The sequence below is a fragment of the Phocoena phocoena genome, chromosome 14 (genome assembly GCF_963924675.1).
Source record: "Phocoena phocoena chromosome 14, mPhoPho1.1, whole genome shotgun sequence".
NCBI lineage: Eukaryota > Metazoa > Chordata > Mammalia > Artiodactyla > Phocoenidae > Phocoena > Phocoena phocoena.
This window is the reverse complement of record NC_089232.1, coordinates 41,838,645-41,855,463: the sequence shown is the minus strand read 5'-3', so window position 1 is coordinate 41,855,463 and position 16,819 is coordinate 41,838,645. Positions and strand designations below refer to the sequence as shown.

At 33.7% G+C, this 16,819-nt stretch overlaps 2 protein-coding genes across 2 annotated transcripts in view; one reads left to right on the top strand and one right to left on the bottom strand.

Moving 5' to 3' along the window:
* Positions 1-13,414, top strand: part of VRK2 (VRK serine/threonine kinase 2) — a 94,457-nt gene extending 81,043 nt beyond the window's left edge. The window contains exons 10-12 of the mRNA XM_065890617.1: positions 783-949; positions 6,096-6,257; positions 13,067-13,414. Of these exons, the coding sequence (XP_065746689.1) occupies positions 783-949; positions 6,096-6,257; positions 13,067-13,387 (650 nt within the window). The 3' untranslated portion in view covers positions 13,388-13,414. The remainder of the gene's footprint in view (positions 1-782; positions 950-6,095; positions 6,258-13,066) is intronic.
* Positions 13,350-16,819, bottom strand: part of FANCL (FA complementation group L) — a 78,111-nt gene continuing 74,641 nt past the window's right edge. The window contains exons 10-14 of the mRNA XM_065890618.1: positions 16,297-16,342; positions 16,139-16,220; positions 15,158-15,274; positions 13,779-13,850; positions 13,350-13,486 (exon numbers count right to left, since the gene is read on the bottom strand). Of these exons, the coding sequence (XP_065746690.1) occupies positions 13,451-13,486; positions 13,779-13,850; positions 15,158-15,274; positions 16,139-16,220; positions 16,297-16,342 (353 nt within the window). The 3' untranslated portion in view covers positions 13,350-13,450. The remainder of the gene's footprint in view (positions 13,487-13,778; positions 13,851-15,157; positions 15,275-16,138; positions 16,221-16,296; positions 16,343-16,819) is intronic.

The window sequence follows — 16,819 nt, the reverse complement described above, 5'->3', positions numbered from 1 at the left end:
TGTATTTAAAAGTTTGTAGTTCATAACTTTTTTTGTGGGAAGGTTACTGTACCATTCTAGGGAAGAGAAAAATTAAAAGGTGGCAACTTCTCATCCTTGTGCTCTAAATCAGAAAGGCTATGCCATGATTACACTGGGCTAGCTAGGTATGCAGGACTTGAGCAAGGTTCGGCAAATTCTAGTCAGTCACGGCTAAAACTGTAGAATTCAAGGTCATTTCTAAATGAACTGTTGTAATCTCAAAATCAAAGCCTTAATTACAATTTGCAATGATTTCTTCCTTCAAAGTAAGGACGTTTATAGTATTTTTTGTTTGGTTTTTTTTGTTTATAGTATTTTTAACTGAATTTTTAAAACGTCAAAAAACTTATTTTTAACTGAATTTTTTAAATTTCAGAAAAAAAGTGTGAAGCATGGCTGGTTCTGTTATATTATTCATGTATTTCTTAATAGTTACAACCTATAAATCAAAATCACTATAATTTTAAAAATTTGCTTCTTTTGATGAGTGAATTGTAAACATATCAACAAAGATATGTTTAAAAAAAACTAGTTTCTCCCATCTTATCCAATCTGTAGGTCACTAGATTTCAGTCATTTTTGGATATCATTTAAAGAGTACTTTCCTGTTGAACTGTTCATTCTTAGTTTCTTTGAGGGGGGTGTATGTGTGTGTGTGCACTTGCTTGTATAAGAGAAAAACAACAGATTTTGAGAATATTGAAGTTTTGAAATTTTTTCCCATTATGAATGACATATTAAAAAAATTTAATACTTCACAGGTGAAATAGCCCAGTATTTGGTATGTGCTCATAATTTAGCATATGATGAAAAGCCAGACTATCAAATGCTCAAGAAAATTCTGAACCCAAGTGGAATACCTTTAGGACCACTGGAATTTTCCCCTAAAGGAGAGAGCTTAAATGTGCGTCCTCCAAATAATCAAAAGGTAAGTAACAGTCCCTTGAATCCAGTGATGACCTTCTGTGAAGCTTATGTACCAAATGAAGTTGTTTTAGGTGTCAAGATGAGTCTGACAGTCCTGTTTCTTACTTATATCTAATTCTTATATCCCCTGAGCTCTGAGAAATTTTATTGAAGGTTCCTTTGACTTGTTGTCTTTAAGAGAAAAATAGTAGGATCTGTGGCCTGTTGTGTATTATTAAAGAAATAAAGCAGTCACTGATGTCATAGAGATAGGACTAGGATAAGATATGGAAGGCGAATCCAGCTTTATTCATGGAAACCTTTTTTTGCTGCTTTTCTTCAGATTTTCTTTAGTCATCCCTGTTTTTGCTTACCCTTGGCCATAATTTGGTGGTGGTAATAATATTCTTAAATTTTACCGGAATATTTGTATGTGCTGATATTTCAATCTATAGAAACCATTCGTTTTTGCAAAAAGTTATTTTTTAAAGTTACACCTTCCACTTTATCTTCCAACTGACTCCCTCACAGCAACATTTTAAAAAAAAAATTAGAACTGGAAACAACACAAAAGAATTAGAACTTGGAACATTTTTTAAGAAGGTGGGAGAAGCCTGAGACTGCTATCGGCAACATTACTGGACAGGCAACTAAATGTCTAATCCTGCCTTGACACTGGCCCATGTGCCAAAAAAAAAAAAAAAAAAAAAAAATGGAGGGCTTTGTTTCCTGATGCATGTACATTAAGGTAGGGTCAGGATGTCATTCATTTTTAATATTTCTTGTGAACTTTGGATCATCACAAGTATTCATGAGCCAAGAATGCAGGATGCAAACTAATGTGACTGATAGGCTGCTAGATGAATGGTGAGTCAAGTATCAGTGCACAGATGGTTCTGATTTGCTGAATTTTGTAGCTGCTGCAACTGAAGACATAAAATATCCTTCTAGTCATAAATTAGCTCTTTGGAAGCAAAACCTTGGCACCAGAGCTTTACAACCTTCAATTAGTAGGGAAAGAAGTATTTGAATGACTGTGGTATTGACATCTGTAGGCCTGCATAGTAATCATTCCTAATAGAAGAGAATATCTGTTTGAGGAGGTTTTGCATGGCTAATTAACTACCAGTGAGAATATGTAATTTTTTCATGATCTCCTGATTGTCACCTTTCTCTCATGATACAATTACATTTTATTGTAGCAAGTGCCTCACAAACCAATTGTCAGCACTATTTACGTATTGCAGAAGGCAGAACAAAAGTTCATGTTTAATAAAAAGCCACTGCATTTTGATCTTGGTAATTACTGAGACTTATTTTAACAGTTTTATTGACTTTTGTGTTTTTACCACTTTTGCAACAAAACAAAGAGCCATTTCCTTGACATAGTATTTCCCTTGCAGTAACAGCCAGCACTTAATCTACACTAATTTAAGTAGATTTTTTCCTTTTTTGTAGTTTTTCAGTTTCATAAACTTAATTGAAATATAAAAGAAGCCATTTAAAAAGCTGATAGCTATATCCTCTGATATAAAATTCTAATTATTACCCACCAGAATTTTCAGTTTCATCAAATTCAAAGGATGTTTGTTGTGAAACCATTTTTATATGCAGAGATAGAACATAAAACATTTTTTTCCAGTGAGCCTCAATCAAAAATATTCTATTCTTCCCTTTTGATTAGAGCACTTTGATTATGAGTAAAAAGAAAACACTAAGAATAGTATGCATTCTTAAGACTTTAGCTAATTTCTGTTAACAATATGATCAGCCTCAGTATATAGACATTAAGATGAATCGGGGATATATTTCATAGCAGATCAATATTTACTGAATAATGACTTTATTTCTGTAGTATTTTGAGTACACTAATATATTTGATAATGATATAGGTTCACCATATGTGACCACACCTTAAATTTTTTATTTTTAAATTAAGTTGACAGATTTTGAAATACTGCAAAAACCAAACTTGAAAATGATCAAAAGCACAGTATGATAATGTAAACTGTCCTGAACTCAGTTCTCCTAAATGATCAAGGATAGTTTCCACAGTTGATTGCTTCCATAACAAAAATCATTTTTAAGTCCAGAATGAATATCAATCACATGGCCCCAAATTTCTCTCTTTTTAGACAGAATCCCCTCATTAGTAGCTAAAGATATTTCTTGTTACTCTATACATGGATCTAGTTATTTAACAAAATAAATAATGAACTCTCGACTTGTAATTTTTGGATAAAGACACTTAAAAAGAAGTCAGTGGACCAGGAAACATATATAGTTAGATAAATAAAATGTTTCTATGATTCAGTATTCAAAGGAAAGTTATGAATGTTTAATTTTTTAAGTGTTATTTCCCTCAGTATAAGTGGTTTGTGCCTTTTAAATTTAGTAGCTATAACAAAAATATGTTTTGGTTAGGTATTATAAGATAGCACATCACCATAAGAATCTCAGCAAACTTATAGCATCTTTTTGCAAAAAAAACCCAGAGGGATTTATCCAATACTGGGTTTTACTAGGCATCATAAACTGTTCCCTATAAGCTGAACCTTCTTGAAGTCCTCAAATACTGTTACTGGAGTTAAATTGGAAATGAACTTTTTGTCAAAGTAGTAGAGATGTTGATATTTTTTCCTGAAAAGCAAATCTTTTGGGACATTTGCCTTAATCAAAATGATACTACGTATAGCTGATATTACTCTCTAGTAGTTCTGAAGGCTCTGGCATTGTCATATTAGAAGAATCTTATCATCAGGGCTACCTCAGTCTATTTATGCCATCCATCGGGATGTAATGTCCAAAATTCACTGAAGGAAACCATATTCAGTAAGAATGCTTATTGAGGTGAGCTAAAGCTCCAGAATTCCTGGATGAGAATGCTAAAGCCAAGCTAGAAACCAGCATTACAGGAGGCCTCAATTCAACCCTTGAATAAGCCATTTCCTCAAGAGCCAGTAGTGGATCCTTTTATCAGTTTACCAATATCTCCCTCCTTATTCTGATGCGTGAATCCATTTTGTAATTTTACAGACACCTGAGCACAGTGAGCCACTCATCCTTCCTGAACACTTTACTAAGGCAGAGGAGTAGCTGTAGGTCATAGTTAAAATGTTCAAGCTATCCTACATTTCAGACAAGAAAAAGTTTGTTTCCTCATTCACCCGGAATCTGAGGTTCGTATAGCAAATCCAGGGGTGAATAGATTATTACTGGTAGTAGTAATCTTTGTATTGAACTTAAAAGCTTACAGAATTCTTACTTGAGCTTTAATTCTCAAAATAATTCTATTAAAGTTGTCTTCATATTTCTTTTCTGTATGAGAAAAAGAATATAAATTCTTGAGTATAAGCACATTTTTGCTTACTGAATTTTAGGAGTCCAAAAGTAGTCCTTATTTTGTAGAACAGTATGAAGTGCCAATGAAGAATTAAATAAAAATTACTTTATTTGAAGAGCCACTTTCTGGAAAGTGACACACATTTGGATAGTATCCTTCTCTTTGATTATGTGGGATACCCAGAGTGTCTTCTATATTTACTTTTTTATCTTTGAGAAAGTTTTACTCTGTTCACAATTAAGGGTTAGACTTCATGATTCCACTTCACTCTTACCATTTTAAAATGGTAGAAATAGAAATTTTCCATAAATTGGACATCGTTTTGTTTATTAGCTAGAAGTGCTCATGGCAGCACAACTTAACCATCCAGCCAACTGACAGCAAATCCAGGAGGCATTGTCTCTTCCAGGAGGCCTCAGAGAGGACTGAATATATTAGACCGAATTTTGTTTGTACATCAGAGGCTCCCAGGCCAAAACCTGTTATACGTAAAGTGCCTAGCATATAGGAGGCACTAAAATTCTCAGTATCTCAACTAATCCTTTCTGTCACAGAACACATTTCATGATGATTGGCAAGCCAGTGTTTTATTAAGATAGAACTATGTACAGCAGCCTTGGGAAACACTTTGTTTCACACTAGTGGTATGATGGGCATTTATTACCAAGATAACTTCAATGGAAAACTGGCTCAGAAGGTGGTTACACATGAATTTTCCTAGGAGTTGGGGAGAGTTGAGTGGTAGAAATAAAGAACCCCTGAGTGACCAGAAAGCAATTCCAATTTTCAGGTTACTGAGAAGCAATGGCTTTGCTATCCTTTGAGAAGCTGGAATCCAGGAGGAGGGGTGAATAAAGAATGGTGTTGTGACAGTTTAAACCTAGCCACAAAACACCAGCATATTTTAAAGGGAAGGAGTGAACACACTTGGCAATAGAAGCTAAAAGTTGAGAGTCTACAAATTAAGGTTCTGCTTGCTCAGCCAATGTAATTTATTCTCTAGTTTGGCACTGGCTACTCCATTATTTCCCCTTGTACTGCTCCTATCTTCTGCCCCCTATTTAACCCATGAAAAAAGGTGATGGCACTTTCAGCTGCTGTAAACATGAAGCTGTTGAACAAATACTTCACATAAGGATCTTCACTGTGGCTTTCAATCTTCCAACTGTATTGTGGGATCTGCCCTGTGTCTACTTCAAGGTTATTGAGAGTCAGTCATCCCCCAGATAACAGCATGGTATGAAAAAGAAACCTTAGAGACAGCAAGCTTGTTGTAGAATTTAACTTCTGATACTGGTACACAGTATTAGATGACATGGACTGTTATTCATCTGCTCAAAGGTTAAATTACCTGTATAAGAAAGTAAGCAACATCATAAGCTCCTTTTGTATGTTCACATTAATTAGGCTCACTTCAATGATAGAAAACTAAGATTCTAATTAATAAGAATTTAAACTAAAAAGATGTCCTGGATCCACTCCCAGCAAAGGTTAATAATGAATTCATGTGCAGTTTTCATATGTGACAGTTTTCTGTAAAAATGCTGTTTTCAATAAGCAAATTATCTATAGAGATAATTTCTAAAGAGTGCACGACAGTGACACTGATTTTTACTGGTCTTGTCCCATTGAGGAGAAGAGGCCTGAATCTTGCCAACTACTGTACCTTTCTGTAATTTCCATTTGTTGGTTTCCTCTTTATTTCTTCCTTTTTTCAAAGCTTGACAAGTATAAAAGTTTCAAGAATCTGGACATGAATGCATTTTTTTTTTAAACAAGTGTCAGAAGTTTTCCTTATATATTATTACTTACTCTGTATCAATAGGTTGATTCACGAAAGGCTGCAACAAAGCAAGTCAATCAGACGCAAAATAGGTTACTAGAAAAAAAAGGCCACAGTGAGAAAAGTGCTGAGTCCTGTGCAACGTGGAGAAAAGTGCAAGAGGAGGAGAAGCTGACTGGGTTGTTCAACAGTGAAACAGCACAGGTGAGAGGCGTTCTGTTGTTGTTGTTTCCCTTAATATTATATTAGAATATGCCCTTTGGGAATAAAGACTTTTATTTTCTCCTGAGGGCCAAGGTTGTACAGTTTTGTTAAATGAGAAAGGACAGAAAATATCCTATCCAGTGGATAAAATCAAAGCAGCCAAAACCAGTTATCATAGAAACAGAATGACAGTGAGCACACTTGCATGCAGATCTGATTTCTTTCTTTAGCCCGAGAATCTAATGAAGTGCACTTGAATTTGTTATGCCGTCTACCATCCATGAGGGACTCACCGTATTCCATACTGTTACGTTGGCTCCTCCAGTCTAACTCATAAACAGCTGTGAGAGGGTCCCTGTCATTATGGTTGTATTTCAAAATGACGGACTTTTATATCATCCGATCATTTGTTTGGTTAGTGACTCACCTTTAGCAGATGCGTCATTCAAGCAACAGCAAGTCTTTCCTAATTTAACCTTTTTTGACAAGGAGAAGCATACAAGGTATTTATATCTGCAGTGAAAAAAAATTTTTCTCAAAATGGCTAACATTTTATATGATTTCAACATCATTTTCCAAATGGTTTCAGGTAGTTTACAATATGGAACAAGATAATGCCCCCATCTTCTATCTCCTCCCATGCAACCCCCCAAAAAAAACCAATTGGTTAATAAGGCAGCTGGGATGTTAATCATTAAACTGAGCACTAAATTTAGCTCTGAACTTCCTGGCAGCCAAGGCAAAAATTAGAAGCCTGCAAGTTAGGCATTTCTCATCTAACTAGCAAGCATACAAGTTTATCTAGAGAGAAAAATGCTTTTTTTTAAAGTACTAATAGGAATCTCTTGCATTTATTCTGTTATAAAACCACAGTAGCATCATTTCCTTTTTATTTTATTTTCAAATTGATACAAAGGAATCTACTTCAAGAGGACACATTTTATAGTTCCCATTTATAAAATTGAAGACAAATATTGCTTGGTGACAAAATTTAGATACTCTTGAGTGCTCTTTTTCAACCCTCCATTGTATAACTACATCATAATTTGCATATCCATTCTCCTATTAGTGGGTACCTGGGCTGCCCATGTCTCAAGCCACCATGAATATAGTCGCTCTGAATATTCGGACACAAGTCCTTTTATGGATATGTTTTGTTTGTCCTGAGAAGTGGAATTGCTGGGTCATGGGGCAGATGTATGTTCAACATTATAAAAAGCTGACAAATACTTCCCACTCTATACTCCCATCAGTAACGTATGTGAGTTCCAGTCATTCCACCTCCTCCCCACTATTTGGTGTTTGTCGGTCTTAATTTTAGTCAACGTGTGTATATTAGTATCTTGTGGTGATTCCAGTTATCTTTATCTGATGACCAATAATTGTGAGCACCTTTTCCTGTGCTGACTGCCCATTCATATACCTTCTTTTGTGAAGTGTCTTTTCAATTTTTATCCATTTTTATTTGAATGATTGTCTTTCTATTATTAACTTGTAGGAATTCTCTATATATTCCACATCTAAGTCTCCTGTCCAGTGTCTGTATTGTGGATATGTTCTCCTAGTGTGCAGCCTGCCCATTCATTTACTTAACAGTGTCTTTGATGAGCAGGAAGTATTTGTTTTTATTTGAAATTCAGTTTATCAATTTATTATTTTTTTCTGTAAAGAAATCTTTGCCTACCTCAAGGTCACAAAGTTATTTTGTTATATATATTTTTAGAAGGCTTATAGTTTTAGCTTTCATATTTGGGTCTATGAGCCATCTCAAATCAGTTGGGTATGGTGTGAGATAGGGGTTGAGGTTCCTTCCATATTGAAAGCCAGTTACCCCAGTACCATTTCTTAAAAAGATTTTCCTTTTCCTAATTAAATTTCTTTGGAGTGTTTTTCAAAAGTCAGCTGACTATATAAGCATGGGTCTATTTCTAGACTCTCTTTTCTATCAGTCTATTCCACACTGTATCAATTACTGTAGGTTTACAGCACGTTCTGAAATTAGGTAGTTTAAGTCCTTCAACCCCTTTCTTTTCTTCAAAGATGCCATGGCCATTTTAGTTCCTGGTCCCCTCCATAAAATGTAAGAATCACCTTGTCAGTTCCCACTAAACAGCACAATGGGATTTTAATTGGGACTACACTAAATCTAAAGATCAGTTTAAAGGGAAATGAAATCCCAACAACATTGAGTTCTCCAGTGCATGAACCTGAGACTTCTATTTGTTTCTTTCAACAATGTTTTGTAGTTTTTAGTGTAGATATCCTATACATCTTCTATTAAAAGTATTTCTCAATATTTTGGTTCTTAATCCTATTGTATATGTCATTTTTTCAAAAATTTTATATTCCAGTTATTTGTTCCTGGTATATAGAAATAAAATTGATTTTGTATATTGACCTTGTGTCTTGGGATCTTCCTAAAATTCACTGATTAGTTCTAGTAGTTCTTTTGTATTCTTAGGATTTTCTACATCATCAATCATGTTGTCTGTAAATAGAGTATTCTTCCTTTCCAACATGTATGCCTTTGATTTATTCCTTTCATGTCTTATTACACCTGCTGGGACCTCTAATACTATACTGACTACCCAATATAGTAATGAGAGTGGGCATCCTTGTTCCTAATCTTAGGGGGGAAAGCATTCATTCTTTCACCGTTAAGTATGATGTTAGCTGTAGGTTTTTCCTAAATGCACTTTATCAGGCTGAGGAAATTTTGTTGTATTTATAGTTTGTTGAAGAATAAATTTTAGTCATGAATGGGTATTGTTTTGGGGGATGTGTCGAGATGATCATATGATTTTTCACCTTTACTAGTATAATGAATTGCATTGATTTTTGAATGTTAACATTTTATTTCTGGAATAAATTCCATTTAGTCGTGATGTGTTGTCATACTGAATTCAATTTGCTATTTCTCCGTTATGGATTTTTATATTTACATTGTTGACAGATAGTGGTTGGTAAATTTTCTTTTCTCTCAATATCCTTGTATGGTTCTGTTTTCTAGTCATTATATGTTACATTAGAGGGAAGTGTCTATTTTCAGAAAATGTCTCAGTAAGATTTGCCTTTCATAAAAATGACAGTTTAGAAAGAAAACTATCTAGGACTAGAGTTTTGTTGTAGTAAAATTTCAAATTATGAATTTACTCTCTATCACAGATAATAGTGATTATTAGATTTTCGTTTTCTTCTTGTGTCAGTTTTGGTAATTTGATCTTTCAAGGAATTTGTCCATTTCATTTAACTTGTCAAATTTGTCAGCACTGTGTAGTTCATGATATTCTCATTATACTTTTAATGTCTTCTTTATCCATTCCTGATAATGGTAACTTTATTCATTTTGCTTTATAGTGACACTGTCTCCCCAGTCCTAAACCATGGAACGCATTGGTCTTTTCTGCATCACTATAGTTTTGTCATTTTGAGCATGTCAGTATAAATCAGACTATACGCTATGTAACTTGTTGCGATTGGCTTTCTTTCACCATAACACCCGTGGGATCCATGCAAATTTTGCATCTATTGATAGTTCATTCCTTTTTATTGCTAGGTAGTATTCTGAGGTATGGATGTAGTGTTGAAGAACATATGAGTTTCTTCCAGTTTTTTGCCTTTCACCATTTAGTATGACGTTAGCTGTAGATTTTTGGTAGATGTTCTTTATCAAGTTGAAGTTCCCCTCCATTTCTAGTGTATTGAGAGTTATTATGAATGGGTGTTGAATATTGTCAAATGCTTTTTTATATCTATTAATATGACCATATGATTTTTCACCTTTATACTGTTACCATGGTGGATGACACTGATTGATATGTGAATACTGAAACACTCATATTCCTTGAGTCAACCCCACTTGGTCATGGCGTATTATTCTTTTCATTTGTCATTGGGTTCAGTTTGTTAGTATTTTGTTGATGACTTTTACATCTCTAATGAAGACTGTTGGTCTGTAGTTTTCTTTTTATTTTATTGTCTTTTTCTGGTTTTGGAATCAGGTAATGCTTGCTTCATAAAATGAGTTGAGACATCTTCTAATTTCTGGAAGAGATTGAATAGAATTAGTGTTTCTTTTTAAATGTTTTAGAGAATTCTCCAGTGAAACCGTCTGGGCCTAGAGATTTTTTTTCCTTTTTTATCTATGAATTCAAGTTCTTTACTAAGACTATTCAGATTATCTATTTCAAGAGTGGACAGACTTTCCTATAAAGAGCCAGACAGTAAATATTTAGGTTTTACAAGTCATATGGTCTCTCTTTTGTTCAACTATGCATTGTAGTGCAAAAGCATCATATACAATAGGTAAACAAATGAGTATAGCCGAGTTCCAGCAGAACACTTATGGCACTGAAACTTGAATTCCATGTAATTTTCAAGTGTCACAAAGTATTATTTCCAGCCATTTAAAAATGTAAAAACCATTCTTAGGCGGCAGGTTCTACAAAACAGGTGTTGAGCTGGATTTGGCCTGCAGACCACAGTTTACCACCCCCTAATCTATTTCATCTTGAGTTATTTTTGATAATTTGTGCTTTTCTAAGAATTGGTCTGTTTTGTCCAAGCTGTTATATTTTTATTTGTAGAACTGTTCATAGTATTCCTTTATTTAAATTCTCTAAATGGAATTGAAGCCTATAGTAATATTTCTTTCCAAATATCAGTAGTTTTCTCTCTTTTTTGGTCAGGTTTATCAATTTTATTGGTCACAGAGCCAGCTTTTGAGTTTTCTCTATTTTTGTTTTGTCAATTCCATTGATTTCTGCTCTTATTTTTATTTCCTTCATTCTGCTATGTATTTATTTTCTCTTTTTCTAGTTGCTTGAGGTAGAAAGAAGCCTCAGTTACTGAATTGAGACTTCTTTTTTAATATAAGTATTTAGTATTAGAGATTTTCCTTCTAACACTGTGTTAGCCATGTCCCATATATTTTGAGACGTTTTCATTTTCATTCAGTTCAATATATTTTTAAGTTTCCCTTGGGTCTCTGACCCATTCCGGAGTTTTTAAAATTTTTCAAATGTTTGAAGATTTTCCTGTTATTTCTTTCCTTCAGCTTGATTTAGGTGTATTTTCCTTTTCTTTTTCTATTTCAGGTGGAAGATTAGGCTACTGATTTGAAACCTCTGTTTTTTTCTAATATAAGCATTGAATGCTATAATGACCTACTAAGTCCCATTTTAACTGCATCCCATAAATCCTTATATATTGTATTTTAATTTTGTACTTTCCCATGAGACTTCTTTTGATGTCTTGGTTATTAGAAGTGTGTTGTCTAATTTCCAAATGTTTAAAGATTTTCTATTACTGATTTCTAATTTATATTATTATCTGAGAACATGCTTTGTATAATTTTGTATTTGTTAAGGTTTATTACATAACCCCCAGGATATGGTCTATCTTGGTGAATATTCCAATTGCGATCGAAAAGAACATGTACTCTTCTGTTTTGGGGTGGAATGCTCTATAAATATCAGTTAGATCCCATTGGTTTGTGTGATCTAACCTTGCTGTTTTCGTCTAGTAGTTCTCTGTTAATTACTAAGACTGATGTTTTCTAGTAAGGAGGATTGTGAGCTGCTGCCCCTTTGCTGTCCCTTGCTTAATGCAAGGCAATGGTGGTCAGTAGGGCTATGTACCAGTAAAACTTTACTCACAAACAGGCAGCTAGCCAATGAGCCACAGTTTTCCAACCCTAGCCAGACTGTCTCTCCCAATCACAGCTCTCAGTAAACTGAAGACGGCTGGTGGTTAAATCCTTTGATGAGTGCCTTCCCATTTGACATCATTTGTTGTCGCTTAAAGAGAGGTAAGGTATTTAGGTCGCACAAGAGATGATTCTATCTTGAAATTTTAGTAGTTTGACTTCTATTACCTAGACGGGGATTAACTGGATCATCCACTTCTACATGTAACTTATATGTAAATGCAGTTTAGGTTAGCTTGCTTATGGCTCTCAGCCTTTAGAAATATGATTTGATGGTGTATTTCTTTTTCTTTGTGCAAGAACAATGCTTTATGGGCCTACTGGAGTAACCGTTAACTCATTTTGCCTTTAGTGAATTAAGCTGACAAAACTTTAGGAAAATTGCATTCATGTGACTTTGTTAGCTCTCAGGCAGTAAAGAGTAGTTTATAGTTATCTCAATAATTTATTTCTTTTTAATGGAAAAGCTAAAGAGCCTTCAAGACATCTCTTTTGACACAGTGAAACTGAAATTTGTATAAACTGCTTGATTCCTTTTTGCTTAGGAGTTTAGGGTGAGCATCTTTTCTTAGATAAGCTTCTGGACAAATAAGATTTTTACCAGCTGTCTTCTTGATGTCTGTTATGGGAAGATGTCAGTCAATCTCTGGTGCTCCAGCAGGAGGCTACAGGGGGCAGGCCACTAGCTAAGGCCAGTCTGTGGGTGCACAGCACTTGCACCACCATCTTGCTCCAGTGCTTCTAGTATCTTTAATTATTACCGACCAAAAGTCCTTCTAATTATTACTGTCTTATCCCCCATAAGATTAAGCCTGTTTCTTTTTCTTGCCAAAAAAATTCATTTTTTCGTATTTTTAGATGATAAATTATTTAAGAAATAGCCTACTTCTTGGTTTAAAAGAACCAATCAATCAAGTTAACCAGATTTGGTCATTTGATGCTGGTAAGTACTTTATAAACACTTAAAATCAAGAACCTAAAAATAAAAAGCACACAAAAACTTGATCTTGTGTAACAAATTTTATTTAGCATTCTTATAGAGTACACAAAACAAACACTTGGATAACTCAAACCTAACAAACACATATGTATTTTCTCATAGGAAAGCACAAGGAGAAGACAAAAATACTGTGAGTCTCAAGAATTTCTGAATGGAGTAAAAAGTTCTCCACAAAAATCCAGCTGTATACAGTTCCCTAATTCATTTTATGAACCCCATCAAGATTTTACCAGTCCAGAGATGTTCAACAAGTCAAGCTCTCCAACTGGTATGGAGGTCACAGAATTAGACAGTTCTACAGGATTTTGGCTTACAATTTCCCAGTTTACTCTTAGTGAAGAGATAAAGGCAGATGTATATTATTATGGCTTCACCATTCTTCTTCTTTTGATATTAGTATGTCTTGCTTTATATTTTCTCTAAAGATATCAAATAAAATCCTTTTGCTAAGTTTCCAGTTCTTCACAGAAATGTTGCATTCTTATTTCAGGCTTTTCTCCCAGACATTTTCAAGGTAAGTGGCTTATAAAAAGAGGAATGCTTTATATTAGAGATGGTGTAATGACAGAGTTTGGAAAATACTTTTTAAGGTTCAGATCACCTAGGAAATCTAGAAAAGGGGTTAACTTTTTTTTGATCAAAGGAGAAATCTGAAAATTAAAATGTTAATAGGGACAATTTATCTTAGAAAATTTTTTTAAATACATAGATTGACAGATGTTTCCAAAAATTTTATATACGCTGATATACTATACAGCTATCTTCTAAAATATATTACTAAAAGCTAGGCACATGTGATTAATAATTTGCTTACCTTACTACAATATGGACATTCACCAAATATGACGTTAAAACTCTGTCTGCTAGTCAGTAGTCCTCTCAACCACTGAAGATTTTAAAAAGAGAAGAAAGGGAGCAGTGTCAACATGATTACATATTACAGGTACTCCAAATAAATTTTTCTGTTTGAGTGCATTATATTTTTATGCCAGATGGTTTGCCGCCTTAATTTTCTTTTGCAAGAGTAAGAGGAACATCTCCTGAGCCAATACCAAACTACTAAAATGGGAAACCAGTATGGATTTCAAGGTCTATACCACTGATTTATATGCAAATTATAGGCCCCTTTAAGAATCTGATAAAAAGTATGCACCTTCTCTACCCCAAAACAGAGGTACACAAAAATAACTCCATGGGGTTCACAGACCCTCCCTAAATCCATTAATCACAAATTAAGAACTCCTGCTATAAAAGATATCCTAGGCTCTTTAAAATTTAGGTCTTAATTCTGATCTTAATCACCAATAGTAGGGTTAATTCTCAATCCATTAATTACAAGCAGGAGGCAATCCATTTTTAAAAATTAAATGAATTTTCATTATTACAAAAGAAAGCACATGTTCCCTTAAGAGTATCTCTATAATTAGACCTAGTATTTTATGATTTTATATAAGGTAAATTGACATCTCTACCTAAATTCTCCACTGTTAAACTGCAGCTAGCACCAGCTAGCACCAGCTGCTATCTCTGATCACAAAAATCAGGAGGTAATATCAAGGAAGTTTTTAAAAACTGAAAGCTGCAAGTCATTTTGTATATAGATGCACGTACAGTTAGTCATATGTCCATAGTGCCCTAAGATGAGTGCTAGAGAGCAAGTGACTGCAGACAGGAAGGAAAGCAGACTTCTCGTGTATACAGTAAATAAAGTGTCATTGACTTAAGAGTGTTGTGAGTTATTTAGATCATAAAATGCATTCTTCTCAATATCGAAAGTAGGATTATTACATTTATTCTATAGTTAAATATAGCCTGAAAAAGTAATAGGTACTCTACAGTACTAGCTCCCTTTCACCTAATTGCCACCATTACTCCTACTTGGATGAGTGTACAGAGTTTGCATTGTGGTTACATGAGATATTTACAGAAAGATTCCAATGTTCCATCAGTTTAATTTGTTATGCATCAATAAACAGTCCATGAGTATATGCTAGATACATTTTCCCACCTCTTGGATACTTTAGGACATTTATAAATTCATTAGTAACCACAAAGAAATAAAATACACATTTGGAATGAACTGTTGTTAAAGGAGATAATGGCAATAAAAGATAACTATTGCTTTTAGATTGTTTAGATTTCAAATATGCATATTTCCTATGCTGTTAGTCTTACTGATATTTTTATTTTTACCTCATATAAACATATTTGATGGAAAGGCTGTCCACACTGTGAATTATCACACACTTGATCAGGAATGGCACCGTTAAGTTGATAGGCATAACAAATTCCACAATCCATAGAAAAATCCTTCAAGAGAAGAGAAATATTGGGGGATGGGGTGGTGGGAAAAAAATATTTATAAGAATACACAAGGTGAAATTAAAAAGTGAATAATATGGTATTAGATACTATTAAATTTTTATAAAGGTAACTATATTGCTGTTACAGAAAATACAGTCACATCACTATTTAACACCTTAGAAAAGCTATCTGTAAGAGAGGGCTGCCTTTTTCATCCAATAAATAATATACATATACCAAAAAGCAGATTCTACTTTTGGCTCACAAGATGTTTCAGGCTTAAGTAATATTCCCACTATGTACATCAGTATAATGCCACTGCAGTATGCAAAGACAGGAACTGACATTAGCTGGTGATTATACTAAACTTCAAAATTCTGCAACTAAAGGAAAAAGACAAAAACATCCCCACCACTTTAGTAGTCTACATTCTTAGCAGCTTTGTCAAAAATCAATTCTTAGTTTATTTTTGCAGTGTAGTAGTGTCTATTCAATTTTGAAAAACTATGCTGCCAACCTTCACAAACACTTGTTTCAAGCTAATTAAAACTTTATTTCAGTCATCCATAAGCAGATAGTATAGAAAATCCAAACATCTCATTAGCTACATTGGACCTTTCCCCTATTTTTAATAATAAAGATGTCATTAATCACTTTACTGCTACAATGACCATGAAAAAAGTACACTTATAACCACCAATCAAAGGTTAACAAGTTCTTTGATGCAACTGCCACTTGCAGTTCAGAAGTCCATTATAATATTCTTCCAATTCCTTCCCTTTCAGCCTCATTTTTCTCTGGTGCCTAAAAGAACATTTGACTTTCATTATGCAACACTATTTGGAATATCAAAGCACTGATAAGACTTACAGATTTTTCCAGGATAGCACGAGCTGGAAAATCAATTTCTAAAACATCTTTCAAATTTTGTAACAGGCTATTTTCTGGATCCCTGAAAACATGAAAAAACCTGTTATTAAATTTGTAAAATCATAGAAAAGTAACAATTATATTGCAAAGATACCTACCACAAATGTATGTTTCTGCTCAGCCTAATTCCCAGGGGTTTTACCACTTCAAATATTAAAAAAAAAAAAAAAAGTTTAAGAATTTAGGGTTTGCTGCTGTCATTTTGTAAAGTCACATTTGGCACAGAATTTGTCTCTTTTTATTGAGCTATAATTGATAACACTGTATTACAGATTTAGGTGTACAACATAGTGATTTGGTGTATGTATATATTGCAAAACGATTACAAGTTTAGTTAACATCTATCATGCAGTTACAAATATTTTTACTCTTGATGAAAACTTTTAAGATCTAATCTATTAGCAACTTTGAAATGTACATAATATTTGTTAATTACAGGATTTGTTTCCTAAGTACGTGATTAGAAAATCTAAATCATATATATTATATATTAAAACACAGAAGTACACAGTTCACAATGAGACATTTTCATTTAAGATGTTTACCATTAATATATTAATATGTTAGAATATTTAATTACAATTAATATTTAATTATAATATGTAATTACAATTATTTGTC